The 12,500-nt window shown below is 42.2% G+C and overlaps 2 protein-coding genes across 3 annotated transcripts in view; one reads left to right on the top strand and one right to left on the bottom strand.

Annotated features, from left to right (window-relative positions):
- Nucleotides 1–12,500, bottom strand: part of LOC122350785 (A disintegrin and metalloproteinase with thrombospondin motifs 5) — an 18,298-nt gene that overhangs the window by 5,294 nt on the left and 504 nt on the right. For both annotated transcript variants that reach the window (XM_043247501.1, XM_043247510.1), the window contains exons 1-5: nucleotides 11,952–12,500; nucleotides 4,633–4,765; nucleotides 4,105–4,272; nucleotides 2,994–3,277; nucleotides 83–266 (exon numbers count right to left, since the gene is read on the bottom strand). The exon at nucleotides 11,952–12,500 is cut by the window's right edge and continues 504 nt beyond it. In XM_043247501.1, coding sequence (XP_043103436.1) covers nucleotides 83–266; nucleotides 2,994–3,277; nucleotides 4,105–4,272; nucleotides 4,633–4,765; nucleotides 11,952–12,500 — 1,318 coding nt within the window. The remainder of the gene's footprint in view (nucleotides 1–82; nucleotides 267–2,993; nucleotides 3,278–4,104; nucleotides 4,273–4,632; nucleotides 4,766–11,951) is intronic.
- Nucleotides 10,297–12,500, top strand: part of LOC122342174 — a 4,293-nt gene continuing 2,089 nt past the window's right edge. The window contains exons 1-2 of the mRNA XM_043235994.1: nucleotides 10,297–10,450; nucleotides 11,917–12,185. Of these exons, the coding sequence (XP_043091929.1) occupies nucleotides 10,297–10,450; nucleotides 11,917–12,185 (423 nt within the window). The remainder of the gene's footprint in view (nucleotides 10,451–11,916; nucleotides 12,186–12,500) is intronic.

Below are 12,500 nucleotides of genomic sequence, written 5' to 3'. Positions count from 1 at the left end.
CTCTGATTTCGGCCCATAGTGTGTGTTGTTGTCTCTGCGCCTTTGACTGACTGATCTCTCAGGGAGTGTGTGTGACGCTCACCGGCTGACGGACACGGCGTGACGCTGCAGGAGCGGTACACGGCTCTCTTCCCGGTGCAGTAGCGGCCGTTGTTTCGTGGAGGAGGGTTATTACACAGACGATGAGCGAACTGGACCCCGCCGCCACACGAGCGAGAACACGAGCCCCACGGACCCCAGGAGCTCCAGCTGCCGTGATTGGACGTCTGTCAGGAGATCATCAGACAGAAACACTCTCACATAAAGTACACTTGAGCAGCATCACCGCGGGGAGAACACTTTACTGAAGGAGGCAGTGAAGCAGTGTTTTAGCGGCCATGTTAGCATGATGTTAGTATATTATTTATTATCATCAATATTATTTGTCATCAGCAAATGAGCTTGCAAACTGAAACAGCTCATAGAATAAACTCAAACCATGTATCTACTGTTAGTATTTCTGCTAATAATTAATGTATGCAAATCATATCGAGTCTCTCTGGAGTGTTAAAGCTGTGCATAGATGAAGTTTCAAAGATTAAAGTCTCAAAAACAAAGAGATATTCTTTATAAAAGTTATCCACAGCCGCCTAAAACGACTCGTTTAAACACGCCCCGCTCTTCTACGTCAGAGTGGTTTATTTTCACATAAATGTTTACTCAGAGAAAGTAGGCGGAGCTATTCTTCTGTCTGTAGTGTTCTGGAGACGCTGTGTTTCGTCGTGAAAGTCAGACTCAATCGGTGTTAAGTTGTGTTTACTACACTGTTCCAGAACAGATGAACACAGATATCAGAGTGTGTTCGGACTGATTCCTGAATCTACTGTAAAAAGGCAGATTCTCTACAAGAACCGTCTGGCGCTTCTGACTCGCAATCTTTAAGTAACTTACATTTTCTTATTAAAATAATCGGATGCTTTCCGTTCAAACGCGAGTTTTGAGCAGTGAAGGGTGACACTAGTGCGTGTCGTTCGTTGCTTCTCGAGAAAAACTACTATATGTAGACTTTGCGACTGTAAGAAAGAATCTTATATTTAGAAACACAAGATACTGCCTTTTTCTTCACGTAAAAATGTGCACAGCTAGCTTCTAGTCTCATCCGCGTCCAGCTAGCTATACAAAACAGTTCGTTTTGCTGCTTCATATTGAAAATGCTTGTATCTTATCTTGTTGTTTTAATGTGTTATCTTAATTATGAACACGCAGTTTCACCATTTTCTGTATTAAAGAAAAAGATGGATAGACCATTTGGTTCACGTCTTTACAGACAGCTTCTGTTGACTGCGTTTGAGACACAGTCACAATATAAATGCATCTGACTAAAGATACACAGAGTCTTTCAACGTGAATGGGCCGAGCCGTGGAAAGAAGTGAGTGTTTTATGTCATTCACCGAGCCGCAATTAACCAGCTCCGAGCCAAAAATGAGCGCTGAACGCTGGACATTCAGAGAGAGGAAGGGTGTGTGTGTGTGTGTGTGTGTGTGTGTGTGTGAGAGAGAGAAACACACAAACAAACACGCATGCATGAAGAGACGCACGAACAAGAGCAACATTCTTCATTGCCTCTAAAACACTTCACGGCCTCCGAGACGTGGATAAAAATACCGGCCAGACGAGAGGATGGGAAATTCCTGCCGGTTAAATGTGTTTGATGCTAATCTAGTTAAGTCAGAACACGAGGATGATGGTGTTATGAGACTCATATTCACTGACGCTCTGAGCTGATGACAGGAACCTTCTGGAACGTTATGAGCAATGTTAATACAACGTTTATTCAACCTTATCTGGTCTTTAAGAATGTTCTCAAAATGTTAGCACCAAAATGTTGTTTAAACATCACTGATGAATCGTTTGTTCTTAAATGTTGGGCGTTTATTTAACATTTTAGATTAATATTAGAGATTAACGCAAAAAATTGTATTAAATGCATAGCGGTCTGTGTAAACAAGTCAACGATAATCACCAGAAATTAAGTTTTTGTCAAATTCTGTCTATTCCATTCTGTTTGGATGGTTTTTACAGTAATAATTAAAAATAACTGATAATATTTGTATAATTGTATTACATTTTTAAATATATATATCAATAGCATTATATTATATACACTATTAGGTAATGATATGGCAGAAATAAATGATAATTTAGCAGATATTCACATAGAAAACAGCTATTTTACACAACTGTGATAATTTTACACATCTTTCTGTATTTCTGAACAAATCAATGCAGCTTTGGGCGAGCAGAAGAGACATAAAACATCCCACCAACCCCGAAGCGCTAGTGAACACTATGTGAAGAATGGTTGCGCTGAAATGCTGAAGAGAAATGAAAAAGATGAAGTGAGAGAAAGAGAGATCGATGGAAGCGTTTGATGGAGCGCAGGAGTCTCCGAGAAGATGATGAGAGATGTTCGAGAGCCGAGAAACTGCTCTGAAAAAGGAGATGTGATGTTTATTATGTGAAGGAGACAGCGGTGAGAGAGACTGATCACGTGAAGCCCAGAGAAACACTGCAAACCAGATGAACATGGGTGTGGAGCCAGAGAGCTATTTCAATACACCGCAGGACAAATGTCTGGAGTCCCATGCAGCGAACGCTCAATGATTGAGTGGGATGACTATGACCGGCACTAAAACTATTAAAAACATGCATTACAAAACATAAGATGAAACTTCAACTAAACGAACATCAGAAACAAGAAACAAAATAACAACATGAAAAGTATGTCATGACAAATAACATTACTAACAATAAAAAAAAGAATGGAAAATACTGCAAGGATATTAATAAAATAAAATAAAACCTAAATTAAAATTAAAGTAATTTTACGTGTCAAAAAACTCTGAGTTTGTTTGATATTTATACTATAAAATAAGACATAAATACCAAGGAAGTGTGCAGCTTTAACTTTTTTTTAGCATTTGTTATCGGCTAGTTTGCCGTCTGCTCTTACCGAGTAGTGTCTCTTTCGGGTTTTGTCCACGCACTTCCCCTGCAGGCAGATCCGGCCCTTCCCACACGGCGTTCCCTCCACGGCCGGGAGCTTCTTGGTCAGACACACCATCTGACCCTTCCTGATGACGGCACACCAGAGACGGGCACACACGTCCATCCCGGGACACACAGTGTACTCCGGGCCGAAGGCCAGCCGGCACTGCTGCACCGCATCATAGCTCTGACCCGGAAGCTCCTCCGGACCCAGGAGAGGCATTCGAGGAGCGTCCAGCAGACACTCGGCTACACAACACGAGAGGACCATTATGAACACTGTAAAAATGACTGTGATTTTAACGATAAAATACTGTAAAACGTTACAGTAAACACAGTGCATTCTTTACTGAGGTGAAAGTCTCTGTTCTGAGACAGTCAGTGATATAACGTGTGCTAAGTGTGCTTCCTCGTGTAATCACTAAAAGCCGTTTGTTGCGATCTCATCAATAAGCTCTCTACCCTCCACAACTAATGTCTTCTTTACATCCCACCTCAGTGCTACAGTGCTTTCACTCGTATTTAACTAATAGGAGTTACTCGGTCTGTCTCAGGCACCTGATAAACATTTAAGCTCTGGTGTCCCCCAGGGCTCTATTCTTGGTCCGGTCCTGTTTAATCTCTACTTCTCTATTTTTCACAATATTTATGCTGACAAGACACAAATTGTACAAAGTGTGATGATAAGCCTGCCTTAAAGCATATATCAGAGTGCTTAGACGAACTGAAAATCTTTCTTGCTAGTAATTTCTTACGTCTTAATGAGAGTAAGACTGAAATGATCAACATTCATGATGTTGACCTTGATACTTTGTTTCCATTCAGTACCACCTTTTTTTCGCTTGATAACAGTCTGAAATTGAACAAGCAGATACGCGCTGTTGTTCTTCAACAATCAATTAGCAATAATAGTGTGCGTATGTATCTTTAATTGCGTTAATTGATCGATTGATTCATTTTTCCCCCACAGAATAAATAAATAGTTTTTTCTATGCTGGCACAGAAGCAGTCATCAGCTGCACAGGCACATTGCATGGCTCAAAATGATCCATTTCTCAAATTAAGTAACTTCTCACCATTTCCGTCGTCGAAGAAGTCTGTGATGGTGGCGGAGGTGCAGCGGCTCCAGGGCTTGGACGCGTCGATGGAGGTCAGGATCGAAGACATCAGCCGCTTGTCTTCAGTCGAACCGAAACGCTCCTCACAGAACTTAGAGTCATCGTGAGACAGACCCAGCAGGTGCCCTGAGACACGCACAGAGGAAGTGATGTCACCGGCGCACCTTGTGTGTGAGTGTGTGTACGTGGTCCCCATGAAGAAACAAGCTTATAAATTACAGTGTATTCAAATTCAAAAGGGTTAAATGTAAGTGTAGGGCATGGAAAATATGGATTGTACAGAAAATCCATTGTGTCCATTGTGAAGAGTGCCCATAAAACATGAAAACCCAACATATGTGTGTGTGTGTGTTTATTTCGCTATAGTTGTGAGGACAAAATGTCTCCACAAGAACAGTGAAACCTGACTTTGTAAGGACCTTTGGTCGGTCGTCACAAAGGAAATAAAAAGTGAAAAAAGCAAATGTAAAAGTGCACTATTTATACCGATCTCGTGTGCCACGGTGAAGGCGGCATGAAGCCCGTCGTCTTCGATGATTGCGCAGCTCCGCTCCGGAGAACACACAGTTCCTACATCAGCCATACCGAGAGTATCACACGAGTGATGACCGCACAGATCCTGCACACAACGACACACACAGCACCGTTATACCCTTCGTTCGTCACACTACAGATGACCCACACCTAACCCGAGCTGTAGACGAATCACGTACGAGCGTCATTATCCACCTCCTAAAATATAAGAACATCTGTATTGTAACAGCTAACTAAAATGATTAATAATAACATGTGAAAACACAGTAATAAAAGCTATTTAAAAGCAAAATATGTATATGTGAATTCACGCAGTTCATATATTCGTATGGTTTAGAAATGTTGTAAAGCACTTTGCTATCATCATTTAAAAATGTTGTAGTCATTTCAGTAGTTCAGCTGAAGCTCTTTTTCCCATTTTTCATGTATCTTTCCGTTTCCTTTTAGCCTCGTTGATGCCCAGACTTTCACTGGGCGTCCCGACTGTGTTTTTCTCTACTGATCGAACGATTATAAAAGCGACACAGTAATCAGCCCGAGCCGTCCTACACTCACTGTAAACCGGAGCATCTGAGCGAAACAGCACTCTCCTGTTGTTCTCTGAGTTTTCACATCAACAGAGCAACTTGATATGGATAAATATTCTGAGGAATTCCTGCCTGAGGATAGCTGGGAAATACGCTGGCAAAGCAAGAGGGAAAATGAGGGAAAATTACAATAACAGCTCAGACAGAGGGATGAATGCGTGCACTGCCTTGTTTTTCCAATAAAAAGCGTTTAAGCATCCTTGAAAGAAGAGAATAAAATATTGCACATTTATTGTTTTCATGTTTTAAACATAAAAACGTTGTTGGATTCGTGATTGAGGTCAGCATGCTTTCTAAGCGCACGCCACAGATCTTGCTGTAAACAATTCATTCGTGCACATTTATTTTTTTTAACCTTGCAATCTCGTTGAATCAAACTTTCATGGATTTTGGCGTTTTTATGCATCAGGTGATTCACAGCTACCATATAAGCTCTTTTCAGTATTAACCAGCAGCTTTGTCACTTGCTCCTCCTCCATCCCCAGCTCCTCCTTTCACTCAGGACTTGGCTTTCTGATATTTCTTGCTCAATCAGACTTCTATATCTTGAATTGTGTTACACTTTAATGATACCTGCTTGTTCTGTTCTGTTAACCCTATAGAGGGGTTATTAATGCTGCTCTTCCTGCTCATTCGTGACGTGCTGCATGGACAGACAGGGTTTTTTTTGCCCAGAACAGAACCATATATATATATATATATATATATATATATATAATCCAATGCAAAATATGAACTAAAACTGTAACAGCAAAATAACTAGAACCAAGTTCCTGTCCTAAACTCTTTCGACAGTCCGAAAAAATGGCGATGTTCTTATAATCGTTTGTCATAAGCATGTCAAGCATTTTACTGGAAATCACAGGACCTTCTCAGAACATCAGCTCTCAGGAACACAAACACACAGGAGCACTGATATCCGGACGCTATCCTCCGGCGAGTGTTTGGCGAGAGTTGAGAGCGAGGACGGAGCAGACGGGAGCTCGGATTTCTGGTTCTCCAGCCGAGCGAGTTTCTGTCACCTGCTTCTGATTTACGGGGCGTTTCAGAGCCAGGCGTTCTCCAGACGCTCGCTCAGGACCATCCCATACAGAAAAAATGTTTTTACATTTCATTCTTTTTATCCTGCATTCGAATGAATCTCAATCGAACTGCGTTTGGGTTGTTTTGATTAAATAAAGAAAAACAAAACGTACTATAAAACAATTGACTGTATATAGCTAAAAATATACATCTTTCGCCGATCTGAGCTTGCTCCTCGGTCATGTCAGCTCGTCTTGTGCCAAAAACAAGTTCTTCATCCTACTGAGTTTCTCGGCAGAGGCCGGATCCGATCGCAGGCCGTTGCCGCTCAACGCTGGCACGGATCGTAAGGATCTGAAGCAGCGGGACGCAGACGGATGCTTTCAGGGCCTCCAGAATCTGTCCGAGGTTTTCAGAGAACTGTCAACGTATAGCTGCTGAAGACGTGTGAAATACCCCAGACAGAGAGACGCGACAAAACACACCGTCACACACGCTAGAAACCGCCGCAGGAGACACACACGTGATCACCAACACACACACACACACACACACACACACACACACACAGCAAACTCCATGGTATTTACTCTCTGTGTGTACAGTGCATAGCATGTGTGTGTGTGTGTGTGTGTACAGTACATAGAGAGTGTGTGTGTGTGTGTGTGTGTATGTGTGTGTACAGTACATAGAGAGTGTGTGTGTGTGTGTATGTGTGTGTACAGTACATAGAGAGTGTGTGTGTGTGTGTGTGTGTATGTGTGTGTGTACAGTACATAGAGAGTGTGTGTGTGTGTATGTGTGTGTATGTGTGTGTACAGTACATAGAGAGTGTGTGTGTGTGTGTGTATGTGTGTGTGTGTGTGTGTGTACAGTACATAAGAGAGTGTGTGTGTGTGTGTATGTGTTTAAAAGGGCTTAAAAGGGCAGGGGAACTTTATAAAAGAAGAAATAAAAATACATGAATAAATAAAAGGACTAAGTGAAGTGTGTGTTAAAGCATTATATCATCTCTTCGTTTCCTTATGAAGGTCTGCTGTGTGTCATGAGTTGAACCTCTTCCTCAGGCGTTCTGTACAGCAGCTCTATCACAGTCATTCATCCCCTCAGCCGTAGTTTTACACCGAAGTTTGGACTTTTTAAGGGAAACCGAGTGTGTTTTTTGTATTGTGTGTTTGTGATGAGCTTGATTTGCCTTCAGGAAACAATTAAAGATGAACTGAACTGAACTTAATCGAGGATCACATGACTTCAGTGCCTCTAGACTTGCCATAATCATAATTTTGTCCTGCAAACAATTTTGATTAACAGTTTTGTGCATGTATAGTGCAAGCCTAATACATTATTTTACTGTAATTATTTAATAAAAATAGTGCATACAGTTCACTTGAATGCTATGAAATGATATAATAATATATAAATATATAAATAATATAATCAAATTTTGATCTTAAGTTCACCTTATTTGATAGATAAAATGTTTTATATAAAAAATATTTTTCAGCTTTAGACATACAGGTATTATACAGATACTTACAAAGACATTCAATATGTAATATTAAAAATAATTGAATACAAATGTAATGGAAATCAATAAAATTAATACAATTATTAATAATGGTATTAAAATCTTCCATGTTAACTTTAGCTGATGTTTTTAGCATTCATATTAGCATTTGTTGTTTGTAAATATGTCTATATATATATATATATATATATATATATATATATATATATATATACACACACAATTTTTTTTTATTAATTAATTTATTTTATATCAATTATGGTAATTATTAACATTTTAGTGTAAGTAAAAAAGGTTGCTGTGTTAGCTCCTGAAATGAAATAGGTTTCTTTTTAACAGTTTTTATGGTTTACTTTTTATACAATTTTAATGGTTTACTTTTTATATATATATATATATATATATATATATATATATATATATATATATATATATATATATATATATATATCAAAATAAAATAAGACTAAAAACCTAATAAAAAGTACTTAAAATATTATTAAAAATATAATGTAAAAATATATATTTGTATAATATTATATAAATGCTAAAATAACATTTGTTTCTAGCAACAGTTCATCTTCTGCTGCTGAGCTCATCGTATTGAGCAAGGAACTGTGTGAAAGTAAGTCGTAATTGACAATCTGCACCTGTTGCGTGAAAAAGAATAAATAGTGCCAATAGTGTGAAAAGGCAAAGAATTAATGTTTTTTTTTTGCAAAAATCTAGCTTGCATGTATTTCCATTGAGGCCATTCATTTCCTCGGGAATGCATGAACTGATCAAATGCATACCTGAATGAAGTTGCTTAAAGCATCTGTTTTTATAACCTACATTCATTACCTGGGCTGTATCTCAAATGCAGCATTCATCAGCTGTTGCAAAGAAGGTTAATAGTGAACGACGACGTCAATCTGTGTGCACGACTCTACTTAGAATGTAACACATAAGCAGTATGAACTTATTTAAGATGCTTACGATGCGGTTAACAACACTCTTACTGTTTAGAAGCGGGCAGCATGAACTTTCTGCTGAACGTCTTCTTTCGTGTTTCACAGAGGAACGAAAAGTTTTAAATGAAACGATGACAGGTTCTCATTTTTGGATGAGCTGAGCTCGGTAAACATAAAAAATAAATCCGAGTTAGTCATGAGGCAGAGGAGGCTCTGAGAAACAGTGCAGCAGCAGCAGAGAGACACCCAAGAGATGCTTGGGTTATTTCATTTCTTTGTGTTTGTGTTTGGCGGCGGTTCAGAGCTCTCTCTCTCTGTCTCTCTCTCTCTCTCTCTCTCTCTCTCTCAGTGGGTGTCTGTGGGCTTCTGCTGCCCATCACGGCTTGTTGACATGGTGTACTTCACAACCACACACTCTTAAACACACACACACACACACACCAGGTGTGTCAGACTCTGCCAGAGGAAAGACGCCGCTGCCAACAGAAGCTCTGTCTCTGTGGAATCTGCTGTGAGAGGAACACGACGTCAGCCGCTGCACAGATGCCAGCTGAGGGCACCAGGGACCGAACACATAGTTAGAGAAATAGTTCACCCACAAATGAAAACCGAGTTTCTTCTTTGGAACACATGCGAAGAAATGCGCCTCTGTGTCTCGGTAATGGCAGTGAATGGGTGCCATCGGATTTGAGATGATAATATATAATCAGAATAATCCACAGCCTTCCAGCCCGTCAGTTAACATCTGTTTTGAACTAAAACAGAGTCTATAATCTATAATAACTCTTCTTCCAGTGGAAACGTGTTCTGGTCTGAATCAGGAGAGCAATCAAAACAGGAGAGTTTACAAAACAGAGTTATCTTTTGCCTTCGTCAGACGTTCACTGACGGACCGGAGCGCTGGGGATCATTGTGGTGTTTTTATCAGACTCTCATTCTGACGGCACCCATTCACTTCCATTACTGAGACACTGACGCGGCGTGAAAATTTGTAATGTAATGTGAAAAGAAACAAACTCAGCCTAATCTTGGATGACCTGGGGGTGAGGATATTTTTATTTTGGTGTGAACTATTCATATAAAACATACAAACGTCACCAAAACGAGGTTTCCTGACAACACTATTTGTATAAGTATTAATACCAGAATAGTTCACCCATATATTTTACTCACCCCAAAGCAGTCCTAAGCGCATATGATGTTATTTTAAAAGTCTAAATCATTTAATGACATCAGATTAAAGTATACGAAAGTAAAAGCTGAATAAATAGCCCAAGTGTAATTCAGTATTATTACTTTTATTTAGTTAGCTTCGGTTTCCAGCTCTTCTTCACGTCGCCAATGTTTTAACTAACGTAAACACTTTAAAGACCTAAAGACATTCAGGAGAACTGAAAACCCGCTCCCCACGCGAACCGATCCGCTCGAGAGATGTTTAGATAGTTTTACTACAGAAAACAAGAGGAAGCTACTGAAGCAGCGCGGGATTTCGGCGCTTTAAGTGCTCCGGTGAACGAGACCTCGCATGACTTACACGCACCGCAAGCCTCGTCTGGAAACAAGACGAGCTCCAAACCACAAGAGAGAGAGCCTGCCTGTGGGTGTGCGAGGACCCAAACCAGTGTGGTCCCCGGCCCGGTCCTCACAGCTCTCCGCTGCGGTTCACGGGCCTCGAGAGCGTCTCGTGTGAGGAATGTGCACAGACACACACACTGAACGAAGACGCACACTAGTCAGGGACCCAAGACGCCCGCCTAGGAGAACAGTAACAGAGGAAATCATTTTACAGTCGGCTGTAGAGCGGGAAGAGAGAGGGACACGTGATCGGATCCAGCTGACCTGGTGTCTCACACACACACACACACACACACACACACACACACACACACACACAGACACACACACACACACACACACACACACACACACACACACACACACACACATACACACACACACACACACACACACACACACACACACACAGACACACACACACACACACACGCACACACACACGGACACACACAGACACACACACACACGCACACAGACACACACACACACACATGCACACAGACACACTCACACACACGCACACACACACACACGCGCTCACAGACACACGCACACACACACACACACACACACACACACAGACACACACACACACACACACTCACACACGCACACAGAGATACACACACGCACACAGAGATACACACACGCACACAGAGATACACACACAAATGCACGCACACACACGCACACAGACACACACACACACACACACACACACACACACACACACACACACACACACACACACACACACACACACACACACACACACACACACACACACACACACACACACACACACACACACACACACACACACAGACACACACACACAGACACACACACACACACACACACACACACACACACACACACACAGACACACACACACAGACACACACACACAGACACACACACACGCACGCTGTGTTTCTGTGTGTTATGGGGACTCTCCATAGGTGTAATGTTTTTATACTGTACTGTGTGTGTTATTGTTCTGCACTAAACCTAGCCCTTACAGGAAAGTACTCATATTTTTAGATTTAAAAAATTTAATTATGCATGTTTTATAAGCTTGTTTCGTCACGGGGACTTAAAAATGTCTCACAAGGTTAAAATTTACTGGTATTCTTATCCTCGTGGGGGACATTTCATCCCCATAATGTCATAAACACACACACACAGTACTTGGAAAAAAAGATTATATATATATATATATATGTGTGTGTGTGTGTGTGTGTGTGTGTGTGTGTGTGTGTGTGTGTGTGTTGGACAACATGGGCTGCTTAGGGTCAGAAAGGTTAAGGACTGCTGGTTGAAATGAAAGCTGCTGCCATAGAAGACTACCCTGGAGTTCTTTCAGCTGCTTACACACATTCTCAAAACTTTGGAAAAACACCAACGATGACAAAACTAAGCGATATCGTGTCGGAGGTGTTCACGAACGCGCGCTGTTGAGACGCCTTCGTTCGTGACGTTCTGAACGCGCTTTGCAGGAGATGCGAGGCGTCTCGCCTTTCGCGCGTGCAACGTGTGAAGTTTTGAAAATGTGCGCGAGCTGCAGGCAGCAGTGAAGGTGATCTCCATCAGTCACAGTACCTGCCTGGTGAAGAGGATCGCCGCGTCGTGGTGATGCTGATGGTCGTCATCCAGGGGGTTCTGCTGATTCTGCCACTTGCAGAAGCTCTTGAGCGTCGCGGCGGCGTTCTTGGACACCTCGATGCCCTTCTCGTTCTCGGACAGGACCGCGACTTTGACCACCGACAGGCGGATGGGGTTCTCGATGCTGGCGTGGCCGTAGAGCTTGGACGCGATGGACGCGAGCGTCAACAGGTAATGCTGCAGGTCCTTGCCGTACTTCTTCGTCATGGACGCGTCCGCGACCAGCAGCAGCTCCACGTGCCGCGCGCGGGACACGGAGCGCTTGCGTCGCGTCTTCCGCGCCTTGCGCGCTCTGCGGTCGCGCGTGCCGCAGCTGTGCCGCGCGGGCATCGCCTCGAAACCGAAGCTCTCGCGCGTGTAGTAGTGGAGAGCGCGCGTCGCGTCTGCGTCCTCGACGACGCACGCGTCGTTCTCGTGGCCCTTCGCTCGGATGAGCGGCGTGACGGTGTACCGCGCGTCATCCACCGCAAAAAAGCCGTCGAGTCC

The sequence above is a fragment of the Puntigrus tetrazona genome, chromosome 1, assembly GCF_018831695.1.
Source record: "Puntigrus tetrazona isolate hp1 chromosome 1, ASM1883169v1, whole genome shotgun sequence".
NCBI classification, from domain to species: domain Eukaryota; kingdom Metazoa; phylum Chordata; class Actinopteri; order Cypriniformes; family Cyprinidae; genus Puntigrus; species Puntigrus tetrazona.
Note: the sequence above shows the minus strand (reverse complement) of the source record. Positions and strands in the feature narration are given on the sequence as shown.